Genomic DNA, 26,134 nt, shown 5'->3' with positions numbered 1-26,134 from the left:
TGACACAAGCCCACTGTGTATGAGAGAGAAAGAGAGAGAGAGAGAGAGAGTGTGTGTGTGTGTGTGTGTGTGTATGTGCGTGTGTGTGTACACGTAACTCATTCTTTGGAATTCTCCCGTGGAAAAGCAGAGGAAGGAAGCTGAGGGGAGGATGGGGCGATTGCATCCTGTACCCTTTGCAGGGGTGTGTCCACAGCTGCCTCAGCCAAAGGGACACTAATCCGTTATGTTTTTCACTTAGGAAGCCTGAATGGTGATAAGGCTTGATGAAAGACTGAGTGGCTCGCAGTGTCGTTCTTAGCGGGACAGCAGTCTCCTGCTGGAGGCCTGCTTGAATCCCTCTTAGTATTTCACTTCTAGAACTTTTGGGCAAGAGGCAGAGAAGCAGGCGCATCAGTGAAGTGGACCTGCAGAGCTCTCAAAGCCACGATAGGACTCCAGACCCGCCTCGACTTCAGTTCTGGCCACTCTTGTGAATGAAAGTGCCAAGTGGTAGGCCAGGTACAGGATTTTAAGGAGAATGAAACGTATTTCTTCTTGCTGCTTCCTAAATCTGATTTGAAAAAATGGATTCTACTGTGGCAAAGGCAGAGGGAAACTCTTGGGGATTATATGAGGTAAGGTATTAGAAAGTTCTGTGAAATGGATTAGAGTCACCTGATTTCTGTGTCCAGCTGTTTGAGATTTACAGTTGTCCATACCTTTCTCTTTGGAAAGTTCTTAAGTGCTGTCCGCTCCCAGTTTGGTTAGGTCCAATTATTACCGAAGTATATGGTGTGTTTATCACATTTAGTCACTTGATAACTCGACATCGGAGATCAATGCTGGATTAAAGCATGTAAAACTTTTACAAATAAATATGCAGTCCCCTCCCCGTGAATTTCTGGATTCCACTGGTTTTAAATGACTTAGTTTACTGCGATAGTAAGTACTGGGTCTGCCTACAAGAATGCTTTTGAAATGGCATTAGATTGAGTCTAAATAGATTTCGTGACAGGTGATCTGCCTCTGGAGTAATGTTTTTTGATAGATTTTAAAGCTCTTATCTCATGAATGAGGTGTTACAGCAGATTGACTTGTGATGTAACATTTACACGGACAAGTATTCATAGATGGCCACATTCTAGACACTGTCGATTGAGCAGCAATCTTCAAACAAAACTTTAACTTGAGAATGAAACCATGTGTTTTAAGATTTTCTTGTGGCAACAGCGACAAACTGACCCAGTGTATTATAGGCCTTCAAAATATGCTTTAATTGTTTAAAAACCAGGAGGAATCCAGAGCAAAATTTCAGTTCTATCCTAATTCTTTACAAATTAATTTTTTCCAGTGAAAATTTCTGCTTTTTGGCTATAAGATGCCAGTCGGTCGTTCTCAAGGGATGTGGGCATGTTATTTTTTATTGTCGTTTAGGGTGCAACCGCCATTTAGTGCCTGAAAGCCAGGGATGCTAGCATTCCTACAATGCACTGGACAGGCCTCACAAAGAATTATTTTCTAGAATGACAGTAGCACCCTCATTAAGAAACGTTGATAAATGCTGAGTTTAATGAAAATTAAGGTGATGATTTAGTAAAGATTCGGGGGAGCAGTCTAATCTCGAGGAAGGTCATTCATCTTCTGAGTACGCCGTTTTGGAGAGGGACCCACAGGGAGCAGCCACTTCTACAAAATTAATTTTTAAGATCAGTAGCAATGAAAGTTCCAGAGAACTTGCTCCCACACACGTCTAGTTAATATTTTCAGACCTAGTTTGGAGTAGTGCCAACGAGTATCTGGTTCACTTCAATAAGGATAACCTCCTTCTTTAAATAAAGTTAGCTGTTAATGGTTCCTGATGCTTATTGTATGAGCTCATTAAGATCAAAGGAGTAATTTACCCCTAACCAAAGGATGCTTTTGTGCTAAACATTATTTTTTATAATGATGGTACAGTTCTCGAAGTCATCAGCTATTAGGTGCAGTAAAAGTAACATCCTGAAGGATCTAGAGGTTGCTTTTAAATTTCACTTAGTATTAAAAGGAATTATCTCTGAGTTGAGAGCTTAGTGTATGCGTGGTATTTTTAAAAAAATAATTAGTGGAAAGAAAGAGGGATGTATAATCAAAACCTCGTTGTCGTTCCTGAGGACTTTTTACACATACAGCGCCACGGCAGATTCCCAAGTTACACGCTGTGTTCAGAGTCCTGGTTTCGTTGTGTGGGGAGATGAGGGCGCCTCCGCCTGGTCCTTTATTGAGCCAGGCTCACAGCTCATTGACAGCGTTTGAAGCCTTGATTGAGCTTGCATCCAAGAACTGGGCAGCACTGAGATGCTCTGTGAGAGTCTGTGCTCCGTGTGTGACTGCATAACGTACCATTACTGTGCGTCTGGGCTGTCCTTGTGCTGCCTAGTCATTTGGCATCCATCGAGTCTCCGAAAACATATAAATAAGCATGGTTTTGTTTTAATTTATGTCTATTTATAGAAATTAAAATAAAATAAATTTATTTAAAAGAAATAAATTTAAAAAGTAAAAACTAAGGAAATGAAGCTGAGGAATTGTGCTTTTGGGTAGTATTTTAAAAAAATAGCACCCTTTGAAAGAAGGATGAAATGGATTGGAAAATTTGAAAAACTCACACGTTGAGCTCCTGATACGTGCCAGGTTCCCATACTGCACTCAGGTACTCCTCACAGCTTCCTGAGCTAGGTGCTGTTATCATTTAAACTCAGGCCCACCATTTCTCTAAGTTCTAGGATCTTACCGTCACCTAGCAGCCACAGCCTGGCAGCGTCATTATCAAGCGGTGTATTACTTTTATTGCACCTGCAGTAAATGCTATGTACCTAAAAACGTACAGCATACTTCTGTTGGTGCATAGAGGGTCCATGTGGACTAATCGCCAGTGATCTATTAAGCATGTTGCACTAAGGTTTTATTGAGTTACTAAGTGATGGAGAATTGGAGCTTTATATTTTGACTGATCAAGGTTGAGTGTGGGAAAGTTGGACTTTCAGGAATTGTTTGAATAAAGAGAGGGAGGGGAAGAGTATGGTGAACTTAGTGAAACTGCAGGATGGTGGTTGGACTTGGCCGCGGCTTAGCAGTGGATGAGTCACCCCACAGGGTCATTGTACCGAAGAGTCTGGTATTGGTTCATGGCCTTTTGCACTGAGGGTGGATGTTTATAGTTACTGCAGCTCTGTCTACGCAGGAACGATGGAGACGGGAGGAGGGTCACATTTAGATTGTGCTGCCACGCTTGGTGCTGGGCCTAGGCGCGAACCATCGTGAGCCGTCGTCTCTTGTCCTTGTACAGTCCACTCTGCACACAGCAGCCAGAACGATTGTTTTTTAAAAAAATGTAGATCATGTCACTTCCCTGCTGAAAATCCTCCCGTGACTTCCCATCACCCTCAGAGTGGAATCCAAACTCTTCACTGTGGTCTGCATGGAAAGGGTGGTGTGATGTCGAGGAGCGTGGCCTCTGGAGCAGGGCAGGCTGGGTTCACTCTGCACATACTAGTTTCAGGATCTAGGACAAATTTCCTAACTTTTAGTTTCCCATTGTTAAAAATCTGATAATAGTACCCCAAAGGATTGTTAGCGGTTTCAATGAGTTAATAAAGGCAGAGCAGTAGAACAGCGCCTGGCCCGGAGAAGGCGCCATGGTGTTGTTGTTGTCGTTATGTCTACAAGCTGGTGCTGCCTTCTCTCTGATCTCCGCTCTCCAGCTCTCTGCCTCGCTTGCTCTGCTCTGGCCGCATCAGTCTGGTGTTCCGCGGAACGCCGTGGGCTCGTTCCTGACTCAGGGTCTTTGCATTTTTGTTTTTTCCCTCTTCCCAAATCTCTCTGTGGAAAACGCTCTCATTTCATTCAGGTCCCTGTTGAAATGTTTTCCTAACTAACCTGCGTATAACAGTACTCTTCCACCAGCCTCTCTCCCCACCTCCCCTGCTGTCTCTGTTCAAGCCATGTTATCACTACCTGCCAGTACATTCTATCTACTGTACCATCTGACATAGGCATTATTTTGTATCTGCTTTTTTTTTTTTTTTGAGGAAGAATAGCCCTGAGCTAATCCTCCTCTTTTTGCTGAGGAAGACTGGCCCTGAGCTAACATCCATGCTCATCTTCCTCCACTTTATATGTGGGACGCCTGCCACAGCATGGCTTGCCAAGTGGTGCCATGTCCACACCCGGGATCTGAACCAGTGAACCCCAGGCTGCCAAAGCGGAACATGCGCACTTAACTGCTGCGCCACCAGGCCGGCCCCTGTATCTGCTTATTGATCATTTTCCCACTGGGCCAAAATCTCCACAAGGACAGGACCTTTGACTCTCTTATTCCCCCTGGAACTCTTGTACTTAGAATATTGTCTGACAGATGGTGGATGCTCAAAAAATATTCGTTGAATTAAATTTTCAATAAACTTCCTTTTCCCCGACACTTCTATATTGCTTTTCTTTCTATCTTTAGGCCTTCACTGTTCCTTCTAACTCTCATCAGCCTGTCGTCACCGTGCCCCAAATTATGGACCCTAGAAAAAGATTTTTTACTCTACTCTTTCTCCTGAAAGTTATTTAGCAATAGAAAGTCTTGTTCTAACCTGTCAGCCTTGGTACATGGAATGGATTGAGGCATCTAGTGTCGTTTTATAGAATATTCCTGAAGGGCCTAATGTTAGATCTTATGCAAAGGTGTTTACCAAGTTTCCAAATGCTGGCCATACTTGACCCTTTAAAAGAACCTGGGCTTATATTCTCTGCGTAAAGCGTCATTGCTGAGGAAATACCCATGCAAACTGTCATGGCGAAAATTAGGTACCGACTGCAATGTGTACTTCAGAGAGACTTTGGAAATTTTTAAGCCTCAAATTTTACAAAGAGCACCTAATTCTTGCTGATATTTTAATCATAAAATTAGATAAAACTACTATAAATTGCGTGTTCTGGTTTCACAATGATATTTATGATAAATTTGTACAACCACCAAATAAAATATAGACTTCTTGTTTGATATAAGTGAGCCTTTAGTGATTTTTCCATTTGAGGTATTATCAAAGAATTTGCTTCCTATATTTTATATAAGTAAACATCCAGTTGGGGAAAAAGTAAAACAATTTAGAAGTTCTCTGAAAGTCTTTGTCAAGAAAGAACTTGTTTAAGATGTTTCAAAGGCCTTTACTTGAAACTGGCCATGCGATCTTAGGTAAGCCAGTTCATCTTTTTGTGCATTGGTGTGACCAACTGTAAGATATAAACAAAATTGAATGTCCACTCAGCACAGCAGTGTGGTTAAATTAAGTTAGTTAGAAATTCATGTTACAAAGACTGTGAATTTAAATAAACTGATCTTGTTAAATTAGTCTAATAAAGCTTACCATGGAATTTGCAATGTTGTCCTTGTTTTTCTCTATTCTGAAAAAGATGGAGATCTCTTGGTGAGGATTTTATTTCTCTTTTGTGTATTTTAACACTCTAATACTAATATTCAGTTGACACTATATCATCATAATCAAAAGAAGATATCAAGACATCATTCATTCAACCAAATCTGAGCACCCACTATGTGCCAGATATTGTTCTAGTCACTTGAGATACATCAGTGAACAGAACAGACAAAGTCCTTGACCTCTTGGAGTTTATATTCTGGAGAGAAAGATAGACAATATATGAGAAGTATTAGTAGATGATATGGTATGTTAGTTGGTGATAGGGTTTCGGAAAAGACAGAGAGCAGACCAAGATAATCCAGGGAGGAGGAGCTGCAGTTTTAAATGGAGCAGTCAGGAGAGATTTCATTGAGAAGGTGATGTGCAAGCTAAAAAGAAAAAAATTGAAGGAGTGGATTGAGCCATAAGGATATATGTGGGGAATGTTCCAGACAAATGGACCCTGAGGCAGAAGCCTGACCACTCCTTTGAGGACATTGTAAAGGACAAAAAAGACTTTTGTTTTCCCTTGTAGGTTCACCTACTGGACCTGCAAATCAGACTGTCAAAAGACAGATTAGCAGGAGAAAAGACATACAAACTTAATTAGATGTTAACCTTTTAATTCTATGTTCATGGAAGCCTTCATGGAAATGAAATGAAGACCCAAAGAAGCAGTTAAACTCAGGAGCTTATATACCATTTTAACAAAGGACAATATATTGTGGAGAAGTAACTAGACAAAGAAAGGGGGGCTTGGCTTCTAAGGGTGGTAAATTGTGGGAAGGTAAATAAATATATGGGGGAAACTAATAGGAGGTAAGGGTTATTTGGTAAGGTTGTTTATGCAGACTGAAGTTGGTTCCTTCTTCATAAGGGTAAGGATAAGGGTAGTCTCCAGTGATTGAGTCATCCTCTTCCTCCTGGTATGGGAGAAGGAGACACCTTTACAAGTGGAAATTTATGTCTCGCTTTTAGACGTAAAGGGGAAGAGCAGAGAGCTAATTGCGTTCAACTCAAAGGGGCCTGTTTTGCCATGGCACTCTGATCGCCTTTGATGTCCAGAAGTCCAGTGCAGCTGGAGGGGAGCGATGAGGGATGGGGAGAGGGTAAGGAAAGACAAGGTCAGAGCTGTAATTTTTGGGGGGATTTGGGGGAAATGGGGCTGCCCATCCTGTAGGGCACTTTGAATGTTACTCTGAAAGAAACAGGGATCCACTGAACAGAAGCGAGACATGTTTCAACAGTAAACATGACCTGTGTTTAAAATGAATTCTTCTGTAAACCATCTCTGAGCTGCTCTTTATTATCTGGCATTCTGGGCCATGACTGAAACTCTTGGGAAGTATGTGCTGAAATGAGTCCAAGTGTTTCTTCCCACTGGTCTGTCGGTGGCTTCCTCCCTTGTCAAAGTGAGTGTTTAAGTGAATGGTTTAGGACCAGGTATTTTATACAGGAAGTTGCTTAGTAGAACCTCCTGCCTCTGCCCGGTGTGTGTGGGAGTGTGAATGATCAGGAGGCCCCTCGGGGTTGTGGTTAGGACTTGGCTATAAGTTAGAAGTCACCCAGCATGGATGATGGATGTAGTGAAACATTTAGCTCTTTGGCTTGGGCTCTACTTCCCCCTGGTGAGGCCTCCTGTGGGGAGGCAGTGACAGAGCCTCTCTCTCTACTTGGTGGTATGTGACGATGAATCAGCCTGTGCGCCCCCACTCCACTCCACTCCACTCCACCTGCCAGTGCTGCCATCGCGCCGGCGATGAGCACGCCTTTCAGTGCACACATCTCCCCGAGACCAGGCCTTGCCGACTTGTCAGGGGCTCTTCTCAGCCTCTGTTGCTTTTCTCTCCTGGAATGTGCTGGTGTCTTTGTCCCATCTCTGGCACGTTATGAACAGCAAATCTTTCTGGTATCTATAAGAAAATTGCCATTCAAGTGGCTTCAAAACCACAACCGCCAGTGGAATGGTATCGTCACTGTAGTCTCTAGGCATGTCTGACACTCACACTCTCTTTTGCATCTAGAGAGGCTTCAGTGTAAGGAATTGGGTATCTAGGGAGATTGAGTTGAAAACTAATGCCAAGTGTGCAAATTCATGAAGGAGTTTGTTAGTGAATTCTCATGGTGCTTCATAACATTGGTGCTCACTCCACCTCCCCTGCAGTGTAGTTCAGATCTCAAAGTCGTTGGTGGGGTTTTCCTGTCTCGTTGCAGTGGGATTCCGTAATCTGCCCAGGACATGCTGGTAAATTTGCAGTTTTAATAGCCAAGCAGTCCCCGTGAAGATGTGTTCTTTGCTTGGGTCTAGAATGATCATTTTGATTCAAACTGTAGCTTAGTATTTCTCTTCAAATTGCACATCCCAGACAGGGCGTCTAATTCCCAGGTGTAGCGAGAATAAAGCCAGGCCCCTTTATGATCCGATCTCAGGGCATAGTTATATTCAATTTGTATCCAAAAGGTAATTTAAAATCAATTTAGATGTTTATGCTGGTTTTTGAGAAAATGTAGAGAGGGATTACTTTAAAGCCAAAGCAAATTTATGTGTCATTTTTCATCTCTCTGGCACAATCTGTCATATGGCAGATTTCTCACAATGGCAAATTTCTCATCTTTTCTCAGTTTCCTTGGGTTGATTGATAGAAGAGTGAGGGTTTTCAATCCTTTTTCTTTATTCCTATTCTATCTCCAGTGCTATGTGGAGGTTTTGGAAATACTGAGGTAGACGTAGAAACATTTCCAGAACCAAATTATGTTTGATATATTCGGTCCTGTCTCCTATAATCTCTTACTATCGTAAAAGCCTATTCACAGGACACTTTCTGGAATCCAAAAATAATGTACAAGAAAAATAATTTATCTTTTTTTTTTCTTGCTGGGGAAGATTAGCCCTGAGCTAACATCTGTGCCCATCTTCCCCCACATCGTGTGTGAGTTGCTGCCATGGCATGGCTGACGAGTGGTGTAGGAATCCAAAAATAATGTAAAGGAAAAAATTAATATATATATATTTTTTTGCTGAGGAAGATTAGCCCTGAGCTGACATCTGTGCCCATCTTCCTCCACTTTATGTATGGGTTGCTGCTACCACATGGCTGACGAGTGGTGTAGATCTGTGCCCGGCATCTAAACCTGTGAACCCAGGCTGCCGGAGTGGAGTGCACCAAACTCAATCACTATGCCATTGGACCTGCCTAAAAATTAATCTTTTAAAGATGTTTTTCACACTGATCTCTGTTTGTGAAATATTGTAGGGAAGGAAGAGTTTGAAAAAACTTAAAAGACTTTATCCTTACATTGTTTTAGCTTTTTGTGGCATTTCAAAAGAGAACTCTAAATTGAAAAACTAAATTTTTAAAAACTAAATTTAAAAAATTATCCTTTACAAGCACGTTATAGGTTAATGTGATTAATCCTACTTTTGCAGGGAAGAAAAAGGTAATGTCCTGGGTCCCAGGCAACAACAGTAACTTTTTTTTTTTTGGTGAGGAAGATTGGCCCTGAGCTAACATCTGTTGCCAATCTTCCTCTTTTTGCTTTAGGAAGATTGTCACTGAACTAACATAGATAGCTCTAAATATGGCCATTTATCTGTTGCTTCTGATGACCATTCATGGAACCAAAAAAAATGAACCCTCGGAGGTAAAAAAATATGTGTAGGGAATGGCGAAACAAAGGAATAGATGGGACACTTTAATGAGTATTAAACGTGTAGCTCTCCCAAAGGATATCTTCATAGGCATCTCCCAAAGACACTGCAGACTTGATGGGTCCAGAGCCGTAAGAGTTACACATGGTCACAGGGAGCACTGATCCCTCTTCCTCAGATCTCCTTTAACACTTTGTGAAGTACACACACCTCTGTCATAACACCTTTTACACTGCGTTGTACCTTATGTGGCAGTCTTCTCCCACTACACTGTCATACACTGTCAGCTCCTTATGGCAGGAAATGGGTGTCTTGATCTTCATAGTAGGCAGTCAATAAATGCCCTTTGAAGGAAGGGGGGAAGGAAGGAAAGAGCTAACAAATGAGAGGGACAGTAGTCAAAGAGATCTACATGGTCCACAGCATTGCTATAATTGTGCGGTTTCCCTGGAAATAACCATGGAACAGAATTTTTCCGAGTGTAGCGTTTGTAGCTCCTGTATCAGGATCACCTGGTTGGGGTATTTTCTAAAATTCAGATCCCTGCATCCTGACTCAAATCTACTGCCTCAAAAAAATCTCTGGAACACCAGCACAGGAGTCAGCATTTTGAAGAAGCCCCCAGGATATTCATTTGGAGCGATGGAGTTTGGCAGTCATTGCCCTGGTGGATCAATTAACTAAAGGGGAAGGCAGCCAATGATGAATTGTGACCTAGTGAATGTGCAGGAGATGTTAGTAAATCTGCTTACGTATAGATTTTGTTTAAAACCCCAAGGTTTTCCTCCTAGAAATCGTGTAGTTTTAATTAAGAAAAAGGGGCCTGTTTCTCAGCTAATTAACCAGATCTGAGAAAATTCTCTGAGCCACTGAAGTCTGTAGTTAATAGAAGAGAGCTGTGTGTGTGATCTTACATCTCTACTCCTTTATTCCTGGGTCCAGACACTATTTGCTTCTTCCTTGGAGAAGCAGACTTAGCAGAACGAGTCCAGGATTAATAACAGAACTAACTGGAACAGCCCTAAAGAATAATTTAAAAAACACTGAATGAAATCGTTTTGGAAACGTTCCATGAATTGCTAAAATAAGGCAAGAATAAAGATTTTCTAAAGTTTTGTTAATCGTGATATTTGCAAACAGATAGGTATAAGATTATGCTGGAAGGATTTAGGGCTTTTTGTGAGTTCTGTGCTTTTCTATTTAGAGAAAATGTACTGCCAACTAGACTTGTAAGAGAACAAAGGAGATTTATGGGACCTGATGGACAGGCTTTATATAAACCTTCCCAAACAAAATTAGATTTAGAGAAGGTATTTTGGTGTATGAATTAAACGTTGCCAACATTTCTTTTTTTGTAATTTTATTCCACTTATAAAGTTACCTAGGTATCTAGAATGTAGATTCTATTGTAACTGGAAAGCAGACGCTTTAATCCTAGTATGAAGGGAAATAAGAATGAGGATGGGAAAGGGGGCAGGGAAAGTAATGTTCAGAGAGCAAAAGCAAAAGCAAAGCAGGGGAATGTGGCGCATGGAAGCTGACATGTTTCCAGGTTGAGAGGAAGAAACTGAAGGTCAAGGTGAGAGAAGGTGACTGATGGAGGGGATTGGGTCAAGGGCACCATCATGATGGAGGGGTGAACCTGAGCAATAAACAGATACAGATACAGAAAAGGTGGTAGTGTGGAGATGGAGAAACCAAGGAGAAGAAGCCTGATGTCCTCCAGGTTTGGGATGCCCTAGGATGCATGGTACCCTGCTCCAAGTAAGAGGGTGGAAATTAGATCAGGAATGTGAGGACAGTGGGACAGATTTGAATACTTGTTAAGAGGAATGGGGAAAGGAAGTGACCTAATATACATAGAACAATTGGTAATTGGTTTTAAAGACCAATGACATCTCTTTGATCTATCAGAACTTTTATTCAGTTAAAGGAAGAAAAAGATTTATAAGTGCATCTATATTAAACATGTAGGGGATTTAGAACTCTTCCTCTGGTATACCCTTTTATACTTGGTTATTTTTCTTATTTGGAGTGGAGGCATTTTAAAAAGACTGGATCACCTAATACAGATGTTAAATGAGGGTCAAGAAAAACAACTCATACAATCTGGGAAAAAATATCCTGTCCTCAAATATCCATGAAAAATAGATTTGAGCAGAGAAATGCTGTCACCGAAAAGGTGTTCCTGGGCTAGACTAGAACTGACTGCGACCTGAACCAAGGTGTTAAGCTACTTAAAGAAAAAGGTTTTAATCTGAAGGACCAATTAAAATTGGTCTTCCTGAGACAAAAGAAAGGCATGAGTCATTCTAGACATTCTGTAACCTGGTGTGACCAAGGCTGGCCAGGGCTCTGCTCACTTACAGCAGTAGGAGCAGTAGTTGCGGTGGAGGTTGTAATGTCATATCAAAGTAATTTGAACTCTGTACCCCTAAACTAGTTTATTTCTTGGAACTTTATCTTTTCAATTAAAGGTCACTGCCACTCAATGGCAGAAGTGCTTGTATCTGTCAGGGATAATGAGCTATCCGAGACATAATCTCATCAGAGAAAAATTTCAATCTAGAGTAACCAGAATATTAATTAACTTGAGTATCTGCCACGTGACAGACACTGTGCTTGGGGAAGGAATAAGACCTTCCCCATGAAGCTTATGGGAAGGTCTCGCTGTGGCATTTAGATCTTTTTTTATCAAAACAGACCCAGCAAGCTTCTTCTCTGGGCCTGCTCATCCTAATTCTGACCCATTTCTCATCATATAGGGGACGTTTGAGTTTTGAGTTCCAGATAAACCTGGATGGTCATGGTACATTTTCGATATTTTACTTTAAGAGGCTAGCCTTTATTTCTTTAAATATCATAAGTTTAACCAAATGGAGTTGTCTTCATGGACTGTGACCCAATGAGGGGAATTAAAGTCAGAGATATATGGTTTATCCCAACGCACACGAGCTGGTGGGTGAATTGAACGCTTAACTCCAGGTTTATTTTTAGCTAAAGGGTCTGGGAAGGAAGCACCCATCCCTTGTTCTCCCTTATTTCCTCCTTCTGAGACCGAGGAGGGATATTCACCTCGTCCAGTATTTCACTTTGAAGTGAAGGTGGCTGGCAAAGAAAGTGTTATTAGTGACGGTCTTGGAACAAGAGATGTCGACACTGGTTCTCTGTCAAAGTTCTCTTCTAGGGACGATGGAAGGGGCTGTGTGAAGCCTCAGGCATCACTTCTGTCTGGGCCCAGACCTCTTGCTGTAGTTCTCGTCCCATCACCGCCCTGCCCTTCTATTTCTGTTCCTCAGTGGTCCATCTCCCCAAGGTTGTTATGGCAGAAGTGCACTTAGTCGGACTCAACTGCTGGCCTGTGGAGAAGAAGTCTAGCAATACCAGAAGCACACACCCTCTTACAGTGAGGTCACATTAACAAGCACAGTTTTATTACTGTCAGTCCTTATCATCATGATCCTAGTGCTTGCTCCTTAAAACAAGATTTGATGCTGACTTATCTTTCCTGAGGCCTCAAGAGGAAACTGCCACAACAATAATTTCAGAAAATTTCCCATGTGCCTCATCATGTTTTTTTTAAAAAAGCATTTTGAATAGCTGGACACCATCTACTCCCTTTGCCTGTGTCTCTTCCCTGCAGGGTCCAGCTTTCTGTGCCCTCAAAGTGACCAGTAGCTAATAGAGTACATTTATTTGTGAAAACATGAGAGTTGCTCTCCCCATCCAAGCAGCTCTGCCCATTAAAGAATCTCCTAGAAGGGAAGCAACCACCTTTGTTGTCTAACCTGGAGAAGTGAGGCATCTTGGGGATTCTAGGTCAAGTCAGGCATGAAGAGTCTAAATCAATGGGTGATTGTCGTGATGGTGAGTATATCTGTTAGGAATTGTGTGCAGCTGCAAGTAACAGAAACCCACCCACAGAGCCTTAAACAAGTAGGAGTTTATTTTTGCCTAGGTAGTAAAAAGCCAGAAGATCTTTCAGGGCTCAAAGAATCATCATGGTTGCTTCTAGCTTCTTTCACTCCCATCCTTAGCATATGGCTCTTGTCTAAGAAGAGGGGAGGGGCAAGAATAAAAGGATGACTGAGTTTACTCTTTTATTAATAAGGAAAATAATAGCTTTCCCAGAAGTCCCATCAAGTAGACTTTCTCTTATGTCTCACTGGCCAGAACTAGGCCACATACTGCCCTTAGCGGCAAGGGATTCTGGAGAGGTAAGTATTTTTAACCTATGGGCACATCACTGCCTGGGACAAAATTGGGGTTCAGTTGGCAAGGAAGAAGCTCAGTGGATAGGCAGTGAGCAGGATGCGCCCTCAGGCGCCACATGACGTCTTTCAAATCCAGTTTTTGGTGATTGCCTGAGTGCCTTCTAAATATCAGTGTTGTGGGTATATTTCTGTGACGGAGTGGACTAGTTTCCTTGTATTGTTTGTCTAGGAGTGGAGGTGTTGCCATGAGTGGTGTATGCCTTTCCATTCTTGCAAAGAACAGTGGCTGCTTCTTGGGCTTTCACAGTAAAGAACTTTTGACTTATCATGTGCTGAATGCAAGTAGCATCAAAGGACACTTGCCCCCAAAGTTCTCTGGCTTATCGATATGATAAAGCCAGTGGGACCCAAGAACAACCATGGACAGAACTCCTCCAGAGCTGAATTATCCGAACCCTCCCTTTAGCCCACTTTCTATTCCCTTTATGCTCAAAAGAAGAGAGGTTTTTCTTCTCGGGATTATTCCCTTGGGCCTGGGACCTTTTCTCCATCTTCCCTTTTTGAGTGTAGCTCTTACTTCACCCTGTCTGGTTTATTCCAGCAATGAGTTAATCTTTCCTCCTGGGAAGGGGATTTGGGGAAACAAATGAGGAACCTCTGAGAGCCAGTGTCACTGCACATGTTTTTGTGTACCTATAAAACTCTGAATGGTCTCTTTTTCATGTTTTTAGTTTCCTTTCCCACTCTAGGGCCTGGGACAGAGCTTGAGACGAGTGTGATATGAGCAAGTTACAGAACATGAATCTCTTAAGCCTTCGGGGAGGGGCAGGTGGGGCAGGCAGAGCACCCTGCCCGTCATCTTCAAGTGTAAAATCTGTTCTGTTTACCCCGGTCTGCCTACAAATATCATCATTGCCTGTGTGCCCTGAGGTCAGAAAGCTTGCAAAATGCTGCTCTCAGGCCTATTCTCTGGGTCTGTTCTTTCTATCCTTCTTCCACACAAAAGCCTAAATTCTGTCTCTTTCCTTTTCTTGTATTGGCTCGAGATCTGCTGCCTTTGGCCTTTTGTAAAATGTTGTCCTAGCAGACCTGGTGGCATGGTGTCTCCTGAGCACCATTCATGGCAAACCTGTTCTGTGTCCTGACACAGTTTCATAGCTTAATGTCCTTTGTTTTCATCAGCTCTTCCTTTCCTTTTCATAAAGGATTTTATAGATGGGCGCGCACCCAAGCCCTTCCTCATATGCATCAGCTGAAGCTTCAGCACTTGTACCTTTTGCTCTTTGCAGTTTTCTCTTTTGGTAACATTGGTCAACCTGGCCAAGCCCAGGGGTGCCATCTTCTTTCCATGGCCACCACCTCCGCCCCAATTCTCCTGTGTAAATGCAAGTATAGAAATTCAGGGGAATAATCTGCTGGGGGATAGTCCTTGATGATAGTGTTCATTACCATTGCCCCCTGCATCTTTTTTCCATTTATTTTAGAACTTATATTAGTCCTTGAGCTAAAGAAGGGCAAAGAGGTTATAATTAAGCTGAAAAGTGTTTCTTTGGTTTTTCCAGATGAGAATTCTCCAGCCAACTTCTGGGATTCTAAAAACAGGGGTGTGACCGGAACACAGAAAGGACAAATTGTATGGAGAATTGAGCCTGGGCCCTACTTCATGGAACGTAAGTAACTAAGTGTGAAATCTGAATTTGTTGTTAAACATTGCATAAACATGCAGAAATCTGTGGAGTCTTTTCTGAATGTTGTTTTAAAAGTTTTTGGCTCTGATTTACATGTTTATGCCATGTAGCCCCAAACTGGAAAATACGTTGTTATAGAAAATGTTCATTAGAGGATGTTCACTGGAAAATACGTTTTTTAGAAAATATTCATTAGAGGATGTTCACATATTTTGAAAAAAGTGTGTGTGTGTGTATGTGCACATGTATGTGAGTGTGTATATATATATATATATTGTATATACTACCTATACCTTATGAATGTATGGTATATAGATTATGGTTATTTTAATACTTTATACATTTTTCTATAGCCTTGTGTCTACATTTGTAATTAATACTTAATTATATTAACTTTAGGGAGCAGAAAGAATAACTCAAGATTTAAGTGAAATTTAAGAATTTAACAACTTAAGGATTTTATTTGCTAACTTTGCTATTATTTTTCCCAGCAGCAAAATCACTTTTGATTTGAGTCCTGCTCTTTGCAAGCGTAGATAAGGTAGTCTGGGGCCCACTGCCATAGAGGTCGATTTACTGGGAATCGGAAATTGGCTGCAGATAACTCAACCATTGCCCAGTTGATCTGATGTTGTATTTATTTGTAAATACTAATTCTTATATAAAATACATGGTTTACGAAATATTTTCTCTCTTTTTATTTGGGGAGAAGGGGAGTGTTTTTATTTGCCATGAATATTATTGAGAACATAATAAATACATTATTGTGGAATAGATAGAGGCGTGAATGAGTAAATGATTTACTGGTTGATCCAGGTTAGTTTGCATTTACAGAATTTTTCTTTAATGTAGAAAAACATGGACTCTTCAAAATTTTTTTGAGTTGTTTAGCTCTGTGTAAGAATTAAGCTTTCTATAGGCAAAGGATTTAATATTAGAGAGGGTGTGTGGATACTCATACTTAAGGGTAGGAATTACTAAACCTTAAAATATAAAGTAGAGTTTGACTAAATGGAAACCTGCTGTCTTCATATCTTTACTGAAGCATATAAAACTTGTGTAATGTAAAAAGTTATTTTAAAAGATCGACATCTGTTGCTTTGAAATGCCATTAAAGGCATCAGATAATTTCTTCCACGTCCTTACTGATAGGTCAGCATTCCAGAACTTTCTGTAATCCTGTTTCTGCCCCCTAAGGAATGTCCTCTTTTCATAGTTCAATTTCTGGCTAGATTCTCTCTTTAAACTTTAAATGGAATGTAGTTTCTAAGGGAATAAGCTCGGGGTTGGCCCGGTGGCGCAGTGGTTAAGTGTGCACATTCTGCTTCGGCGGCCCGGGGTTTGCCGGTTCGGATCCCGAGTGCGGACATGGCACCGCATGTCAAGCCATGCTGTGTGGCAGGTGTCCCACATATAAAGTAGAGGAAGATGGGCATGAATGTTAGCTCAGGGTCAGTCTTCCTCAGCAAAAAAAGGAGGATTGGCAGATGTTAGCTCAGGGCTAATCTTCCTTGAAAAAAAATTTTTAAAAAACGGAATAAGCTCATGATATAAAATTATCATGATATATCAATAAGCAAGGAGAAAAAAGGAGATACGTGTGGCATAATCCCAATTAATATCATAGCATGTAGGAAACAGTCTAGAGGAGATTTGCTAAAATGTGAAGAAGAGTTGTGTCTGGGAGGTGAGATTATGGGTGATTTGTTTTTCTTGCCTATTTCTACTTTTCTTTACTCTCCAATGTTGGCCCAGCTGGCGTTACTGTCTAAGTAATGAGAAAAATAAATGATCCAAGAATGTGGGAAAAAATGGAATGGGGACTAGCCGGGTTTACTTTCAATATGGTTCCTCGTTTGGAAGGCTTCCAGGGTTCGATAGGGTGATCTAACTGAGAAATATTGCCAGCTGAACTTCAGGGGAAAGGGTAAAATAGCTTTCCTATTCTCTTCAAAATGCTGAAGACTGCTAGGAATGATTGCCTTCTGATAGAATGTGCAGATCCAGCTTATGGCGCTCACATGAACACCTGGGGAGAAGTCAGTATCGCACGCTGCTATAAGTGGGACATTATGTGTGAAAAAACCCATTTACGGGGTATCCCATTTGCCATGATTGATTTCCCTTCCTCTGTCAAAAGTGTTAGAGATTTGTAATATCCTAGCTGATGTGGGTATAGTAAATGTTTTTCTTGACCCCTCGCTCTAGTATGAAGTAGAAATGGGCTTGACATTGAAGCCAGGAATTGGAAATGAAGAAAACAATAGGGTTTCTTTCCTTTTTCTTTTCTCCTCAAATTTAGCATTCCTACCTTAATTCTTCACACACAGAATTGGGGGTATTGTGTAGCATGATTGTAAAACTGAAAATATTCTGGAATGTACCTTTTAAGGACTGAGAAAAGTCATACAAGTTAATGTCCTGGGCAGTGAATAGGAATTACAGAAAGATTTGGCTTTATAATAAGTTTATCTTCATTAATCAGAATGAGGCCTCCCCCAACACATCCCTATCCTTTCAATATCTGTTCAGTGTAAAAAACCTCAGGTGCTATTTATATCAGTGCTTAGAGCTGTAGTCTGTGTCTTTTAGACATCATCTTTTTACCCCATGTCTGGCTAGAGCAGACCTAAGGGGACTTCACAGCATAATGAAGTTTTACTTGAATCTCTGGAGTTGATGGCATGGAACTTAAAAAAAATCAGGGTAGGGGCTGGTGGTTAGGCAGCTTCTATATTTTCTACCCCTGATCTTGAAAACTTAAGACATTTAAAAACTTTTGCTGTTATCTTCAGGAGAAAAATTTATCTTTAGCTCATCAAAAGTCCAAGCAAAGTAAAATTCTCTGAAAATTGATCTAAGTTCACAGGCAGACCTGGATTTGAGCACCATCTAAGCTATTTGTGAGAGTAAAGATGGCTTCAATTTGTCTGGATAAACCCCAGAGGAGGCAGGTGGCTCGGACTTATATTATTACTTGGGGCCTACTTGAATGAATTTCAAGGACAAAGGTTTAATTTGGGGTAGACGGCCCTCGCAGGCGTCGGAGAGGAGCATCGGCTTCATCTGCACTTACTCGTCATAAGACTGTCAAGTATTCCTCAAATGAGCTTCTGCTCCCAGAAACGGAATGGGTCATCTGTGCAGTGTACATTCTTGAGGTTTGAAATGTAAGAGGTTTCAAAAGTTGTCTTCGCATGCCAGGATATCTATTTTATTCTTATATAGTTCTTTATAGATCATGGTTATTCGTTTATTCATTCATTCAAGCCTGTCCTTCCTTCATACCTGTTAGCTCAGTGCTAATCTTCCTCAGCAAAAAAAAAAAAAGAGCACATAGGACAATGGTTAAAATACTGTTTTAGGATAAATAATAAATTGCAGGTAGCTTGATTTTCTTTTAAGATATTCTATTTTAATGAAATAGAAATGATTAAAAGAACAAGGACATTTCCATTCCATTTATCTTTATGGTTCAAAATATTTAACTTCTAGACACTTGAGGAAAATCCAGACTTTCTAAATAGGAACAAGCTATTTACTACAGCCTAAGTGAGTTTGTAGCTATTTAAGTTGATAGACCAGATCCCAGTCTTTGAAACAAAACCATTTCTTGCAGGAAGTGGCCTGTGGAACCTTTTTTTTATTATTATTATTATTATTTTTTTTTTTTTTTAAGATTTTATTTTTTCCTTTTTCTCCCCAAAGCCCCCCGGTACATAGTTGTGTATTCTTCGTTGTGGGTTCTCCTAGTTGTGGCATGTGGGACGCTGCCTCAGCGTGGTCTGATGAGCAGTGCCATGTCCGCGCCCAGGATTCGAACCAACGAAACACTGGGCCGCCTGCAGCGGAGTGCGCGAACTTAACCACTCGGCCACGGGGCCAGCCCCCTGTGGAACCTTTTTTCAGAGAGGGCTTGAAATGGAATCTTATGCTAATACCTGGAGTTAATGTAGCTGAGTTGAGATTGCTTTTAAAAAATAATTTTTGAATAGATAATATATGACAAGAGTATAATGTTAAAAAGACGAAAAGTGAAAGTAAATATCTCCCCAACTTGATGCCCCAGTCACCATTTTTCCCTCCCTGAAGGCAATCACTTTTACCAGTTTCATGTGATACATCTGGAAATATTTTATTGACATACAAACCCAGAAATATATTCTTCCTTTAAACAGATGGTAGAATGATTGCTTTAAAAATGCGATGTCAGACTCCCGCAATTACAGAAGCCCCTTTCCTTAGGAACAGTAAGTTAAGTTCCTGAACACTGTCCTCCAAGGTCCCTTCCATCTCCACAAGTACTGAATGCGTGTTTGCACAGTGATGGCCTCCCATCTGCGTTGGAGATGGGGTTGGCGCACTGTCTATTGCTCTGGGGGGCATCTTCATTTGTATTTATGAAAGTTAACAAGTTAAAAATTTGAAAATAAAAGAGCTTCTGTGCCTTATCAGCATTTTAATAGAGGATAGAGGCTGCCAAATCTTTATTTTAGTAGTAACTCCATAGATGAAACTGTCCTTAAGATTGTTGAAAGGGGCCAAAATGTATTTCCATGTTTCATGACTGGCTTCAGCCCCTCGGAAGGGACCTCAGAGAGAGGAAGATGCTGCTCGGGCCATGCTGTCTTCCTTCCGAGGCTGGCCCAGCAGACTGTAGGTCCTTGCAGGTTAAGGGGAGAGCCTCACCCTTCTCCTGGCTTCCCGCCCTTGGAGGCAACATCCTTGTTATAAGTGGATTTTTTGGAGAATATACTCTTGCTTTTTATAGTCCAAAGGAATGGCTATATATGTATATATTATAATGGCTATATATTATGGAGGGGAATGTATATATATATTCCCCCCCATAATTTGAGGCCACAAGGATGAGATGTTGGCTGCCGCCTCAGGCTGTGGAGAAAGCATCCTCGGGTGTACAGGGTGGTGCATAGCTCCTTAGTCCGTATCCTCCATCTCCCCTGCCTGTGAACAGGGCTCCCCCTGTGGGCCATGGGCTCCTCTCTTCTCTGATGCTCGGCCTTCGTGCCTGCGTTTGCTTTCACCTGTCCTATCTGTTTCTCAGGAACAGCTTTTGTTTTCCACTTGCAGTTGGGGGTTCAAAATGTAGTTAAAATGGAAACATGACACCAACTTCCCTTTTCCTTCCTTTTCAGTATGCTTCTAGTTACCTTTTCTCATAACTAAAATGTTCAAGAACATTCATCAAAATGCTGCTCTCTCTCTTCTCTCTCTCTTACTCAGAGGGGATGTTGTTTAGTTACACCATTTTTTAATTTTTTATCTTGAGTGAACTCCTAAAACACTAAATAATATTTGAAGAAGGAAACTCCCACTCAGCATGGAACATTCCTATATTTTAGGGGCAGGAATCTTCACTGGTGTCCTGCTGAAAGGGCCAGCTGGTTTCAGCCCAGATGCAAACAGCTCGTTCTGTCCAGTCCTGTGTTTCTCTCCCTGGTGACCAGAGTGTGTGTTTGGTTTTGTAATGAGTGAACTGTGTGACTCCCCTTGGCTTTGCCCCGAGCCTTAAAGCATTATGAAGCTGTCAGCTTTGTGGTGTTTTTGGTGATCATATCCACAAAATCTGCTGTGTGCAATTCAGAATGAGTTATTTTATAGCTTCAGGGATTTTAATTTGTCACCGGGGTTGGAGATTTTTGTTATAGTAAGGAATAAAACAACCCCCAAATGGGTCAGCTAGTGGAGCTGGCCTGGCTATCCACATCCTATAAATAAAAATCAGCAGTCACATTTTTTGTGTGTGTCTCATAATCTGTTACCTAGCTGACTATTAAAACTTTAGAAAAGAGGAGATGGTAGCCTAACTTGAGAGGGAGTTCGGGGAAGATGTCTTATAAAAATGCACTTCTCCTTGTTGGAAAATGAGCTGCTCGCTCACTATCGGTTGATTTGATCTGTGGGGTGCTGCTGCCAGCAGAGTCACAGCCTGCTGGGCCCCAGCATTTGAGTGTGATTGTGAGCTCCTGCCACAGAATTCAGGCTTCACACACGTCCCCATGCTTGTTCTCCGTTGACAAGCCTTGTGCATGTTGCTTAACTTTGTCCTTGCAGGATGCGTGCTACTGGTCTTGGAAGAAAGCGAGTGGGAGAGTAAGGTTTGCTCAGATCCATACAGCTATTACTATTTCAGTAATAACCAAAAACCTGTGTTAGTGTTTAGGACGGTCATTTGTGGCGTGTGCCCAGGGAGGGGAAGTAAGAGTAAAGCTGGAATTCCTTGCTGGTCCTCCAACCCAGCATGCTCGTTCCTGCCTCGTGCTTTGCCACTCCTCAGTCCTAACTCTCTCCACACCCTTTTTCTCATCTGTAGCTTTGAGTCCTGACCCATTTGTTCCATGAGGCCTTTCCGACTCTCCCGTGTCCCCACTCCTCTTCTCTGTGGTCACACTTTTCTTCCCTGCACCCTTCCTTTTGAGAATTTGTCTTCTGTATTTTGTCATGCCTGCAATTCTCATGTCAACAGCTACACTGGACGTCACCTGCTAGACACACACCTTTCTGTGATTCCCTCATGCTCTCTGGCTTAGTGCTGGGCATGGGTTGTGGTGGGGCCATGGTAAAAATCTTTTGCAGGACCATGCTGACTACATTGTGAATCTCCGCATAGTGATTAACATGCATGATGGAAAGCTCAATATTTTACCCAATGACAGATGGGGTTTTTTTGAGATTTAGCATTTCATCATTGATAGGAAAAGTGTAATAATATAAATTCCTAAAAGAGGATTTTTTTTTTTAAAGATTTTATTTTTTTTTTCCTTTTTCTCCCCAAAGCCCCCCAGTACATAGTTGTATATTCTTCGTTGTGGGTCCTTCTAGTTGTGGCATGTGGGACGCTGCCTCAGCGTGGTCTGATGAGCAGTGCCATGTCCGCGCCCAGGATTCGAACCAACGAAACACTGGGCCGCCTGCAGTGGAGCGCGCGAACTTAACCACTCGGCCACCGGGCCAGCCCCGTAAAAGAGGATTTTTTTAAATCATTATATTGTTCTCTTAAAGGAAGCAAAGCAAATACTCTGGAGAAGGCCATTTGGTACAGTCAGAAGAGTCCGTGAAGATTAACCTCCTTGGGGAAATAGATTGAGTGGCCCCACTTTGGTAATCCGGTGACTCAGCTGAGAGAGGAACTCCACTCCTGTAGGCTGGGACTCCCCCTGGTCCCTGCCCTTCAGCATCATTGCCTATAATGAACAATACCTTGGGAAAAGGCATCTCCCAGTGACACTTCAGTGACTCAGACGCTCTGTATACAGAGAAATTCCGGTGACTGTGGCTTTAACCATTGACACATTTTGGCTTCATGGTCTTGGAAATTGTAGTTACTTTCCAAAATCAGTAATTGACATTTGTATTTCTTTTTATCAAGTTCAAATTATATATATATATATATAGCATACACACACACACATATATACATGTAGATTTAGATACACACGCACACACACTTGTGGAGATTATATCTATAATCTGTATCTGTCTACATGCTGGTACTCATATATACCAGTGGTTCCTAAATTTGATCTCTGTCTAGTGGCTGCATTTAAGTCACTTGGAAAATTGAAATAATACAGATTCCAGCCCCTACCACTGCAGAGTCTACTACAGTGCTCTTTCTTGCTTTGTTAGCCTGCTTTTCTTCTATTTCCACTGACAGCTACAGTCTGTCTGTATTGTGGAGGATAGGAGCAAAGGCTTTGGAATTGGGCTTTTGAGTCCTGACCCTGTCGTTTCCTGTTTGTTTGGCCTTGGACAAACCTCAGCACTCCCTCTGTAATACGGGGGCGGGCAGTTCTGCCTCCCGTGGCTGAGGTGAGGATTCAGTACGACAGGAGCAGACAGAACCCCTCAGTGAATGGTAGCTAGTCTTGTTCTTATCTCTACACTATATATATTTTGGCATGCTATTTTTGTGCGTTATCTTTCTAATATATTTGGGCTGTCCTTAGAAAATTTCAGAGGCTCATATAAAGTCAAACAGGAATTGGTATATTCTGTTCCCTCTGCTTGGAAAAGAAGGGATCATTCCAAGAGTCATGAGGAGGGTTTCCTGAGAGGCAGTGGGGTGGATTTCCTCGGCTGATTCCTAATTGACTTGTTTTGGTGTTTACATCATTGTTTTTCTCCAATCGATTTGCAGCGGAGATAAAAATCTGTTTTAAATACTACCACGGCATTAGCGGAGCCCTGCGGGCCACGACCCCCTGCATCACGGTGAAGAACCCCGCTGTGCTGGTGAGTGCCTCCACTGCCCGCTTCCTTGGGACGTCCGGCCAGGATGTCTATTTTTGCCCGTGCAGCTCTGGCAGGGAGGGTGGGGAACAATGAAAAAGGAAACGCAGAACAGCGTGGGCACCGTTTTAGCAAAGGAAGTCACTTATAAGACTGGCATACCTGAATCCATAGCACAAACCAGTGGGAAATAATGACTGGATTTGTAACTATTCTGTATATAGCAAAGGAACCCTCTCATGAAGCAACTTAGCGAGCGCCCCATCATGGAAAGTGTTTTCAACTTAGTCTGGGTGACTGGTTGGTAGGACACAGTGGCGTTGCATCTTACATGAATTTAATTTTCATAAGTTTAGTGAGGAAAAGAGAGAAAAATAACAATTTAAATAGTGTATGATTCTACCTGCCAGTCAACTTAAGGAGCTTTGGCCCCAAAGAGAATGTGAGACGAAGGTCAGGAATGTTCTGTTCTCTCAGGAGGTCTGAGCGCTGGGTCCCTCTCGAGGCTGAGTTGAGGTCTAGTGTCTAAAGACACCGCACATATATGGTATGACGAAGCCACTCAGTGGAAGCCAGTCTCTTCACCAGGACTTCAGTTGAAGAAAGAGAGATCTAATTTAGCTTTGGAGGAAACTGGTTGTATTGGACTTTTGAAGGAAAGTATATCTATTTCCAACACGGCGCTTTCCTAAGGATTACTTTTCACAGTTTTGTGGTTTTTCACTCCATCAATTAACTTTGAAATCTAACAGCTTTGCAAGATGCACTGCATTGTCCATAGGGGTTTGGACTCAGACAGTTTGGGGGGATTCTTAGAGTCTAAGATATGTAAATCATTGCAGTGTTTATTGGTTATTAATAAAAACCAAGTCATGAAAATATAGAAGAAAAATATTGACTTCTATAACATGGAATCTTCATATTATGTCTGTAGTGTGTGTATACACATTTATAGATGCATGGATTTTCGGAAATAGGCCAGTGGCCAAGTTGACCCCCTGAAAGTCAGAAAGTAGTCTCTGCAGATGGCATTTTGAAATTGTCCAGACCTACCAATGCAGTATCCAGCGATCTTTCCTTTTATTTTATTCATTCGGACAAGTAGTCTCTGGGTGCCTGCTAAGTGCCAGGCACTGCAGTCGCCACTAGGGATGAAAGGATAACTGGAAACACAGTCCTTGCTCTCCTTGGTCTGGTAGGGGAGAAAGACATCAATTAAATTAAATTATATTTATTTAAGTGATCATTGCTCCATTGAGTAAAATGGAGCTGTGAGACTACACGCTAGTAGGATTTATCTTGATCAGGAAGATCTTGGAAGGCTTCCCTGAAGAAGATGTGTTTGTGGGACAATCAGAAGGATGAGTAGGAGTTATTTAGATGAAGAGGGGGAGGGAAGAGCATTTCAGGCAGAGAGAACAGTATGTGCAAAATCTTCAACATCTAAGTACTCTGCTCACGTTTGAATTATATTTGAGGTCCCATTATAGTAAACATAGTATAGAATATGAAAGGATAACCCACACTACCTATAGATCTTTGAAGGTCACAAGGAGAATAACAATTGTTGACTTCAAAATCTGCCGTGTCACATCGTAAGCAGTGAAACATGCTTTAATTAATAGTCTAAGAAGAAAAATTATAAAACTAGAAATGTGGGGCTGTTTATAATAAAACCTTTGAAAAATTAGCTGTGTATGAAATTAAAAAATAGCTTCCAAGCATGATTTTCTGGAATCAGATTTTCTTGGACATGAGCAATTTCAATGATCAGGGATCATTGAAGGCATCAGATCTCATTGCACCCTGGTGAACATTGATCTCATCCATTGGTTTTGCATTGTGATCACTCTGTCAAAGCCTGTGGATAGTTGGAGATGGTTTGCTTCAGACAGGTTTTAGAACACCTTAAAAGCTTCATAGATACAGCACTGGCAATCAGAACAGAATATTTTGGTTCAAAGGCTGACTAATATATTTCTGACCAAGCTTGAGACAATTGAGTCTGTATCCAAAATTGAGAGGCTGTGCCATATGGACACCTCATTGCGGGGGCGAGTGCTGTGTTTCTATCACAGCGTGATGGTCATTGAGCTGTATGACATGTGTTTGGTTATTGTGACTGATTAACTACATTGACATTCACAATGCCCATTTGGTATGATTGTTCCACAACCAGTTGCAAAGAATAGACCTGGAAGAAGTAACTGAGAAACCAAAAGGAAGGAAATAGCTGCTGTTCTAACTGTGCGGTCTCCTTTCTCACATATCCTTTTGCAATGAATCAAGGATAAAAAAAATTGTCATTTGCACTTTGACATCATTGTCATTCATCAGTGTACACAGTGAAATGGCTCAGACCCTTGGAACAGGAAATCCTTTGGTTTCAGAGACAGATGAAAGCTACCATCACTCATGACCATGTACTGTTTCGGCACTTGGTGGACAGTGTTGTTTCTGGGTTTTCCTGGAGTGAATCTAGGGAGTGAGTTTATTTTACAAACCCCTCTCTAAACATGGAGTACAGGTGTGTTTATTATCACTGATGTCCCTGTATCTAGAGGTAATGTTCGATCTTTCCTGGCTTTATTGTAATGAATGATAAAATTGAATTCTTTGAGTGTTATTTCAGAGAAGCATTTTGCCGCAGTGGTTTATCTGTGAATTCTGTGGGAATGATTTCACAATAGCCTTTTCCCAGACAGTGAATTACATTTAGAAAAAGGAGAATTTGGGGGATTTTCTTTTGTTTCTATAGTTTCGTATAATATTTTAAATAGATTTTAAGTGAAAACACGCTAGGACTCTTTCCAGTCTCATTTAACTCACTTAGCATGGGTATCCCTTAGCGGGGAGAGAGGTTGTATCTTTGGGGTGGGACATCTCACTGGCTGGCATGGTCCGTTT

General features: G+C 41.5%; 1 protein-coding gene across 5 annotated transcripts in view; it reads left to right on the top strand.

The window, feature by feature from the left end:
* HECW2 (HECT, C2 and WW domain containing E3 ubiquitin protein ligase 2) overlaps positions 1-26,134 on the top strand; it is a 373,452-nt gene that overhangs the window by 218,341 nt on the left and 128,977 nt on the right. For 4 of the 5 annotated variants that reach the window (XM_070581715.1, XM_070581716.1, XM_070581717.1 and 1 more), the window contains exons 3-4: positions 14,849-14,956; positions 23,136-23,230. In XM_070581715.1, coding sequence (XP_070437816.1) covers positions 14,849-14,956; positions 23,136-23,230 — 203 coding nt within the window. Of the gene's footprint in view, positions 1-186; positions 618-14,848; positions 14,957-23,135; positions 23,231-26,134 lie in introns of those variants that run through there. The other variant, XM_070581719.1, reaches the window with a different exon arrangement.

The sequence above is a fragment of the Equus przewalskii genome, chromosome 17 (assembly GCF_037783145.1).
Source record: "Equus przewalskii isolate Varuska chromosome 17, EquPr2, whole genome shotgun sequence".
NCBI classification, from domain to species: domain Eukaryota; kingdom Metazoa; phylum Chordata; class Mammalia; order Perissodactyla; family Equidae; genus Equus; species Equus przewalskii.
The sequence above is the reverse complement of the archived record's forward strand: the minus strand, read 5'-3'. Positions and strand labels throughout refer to the sequence as shown.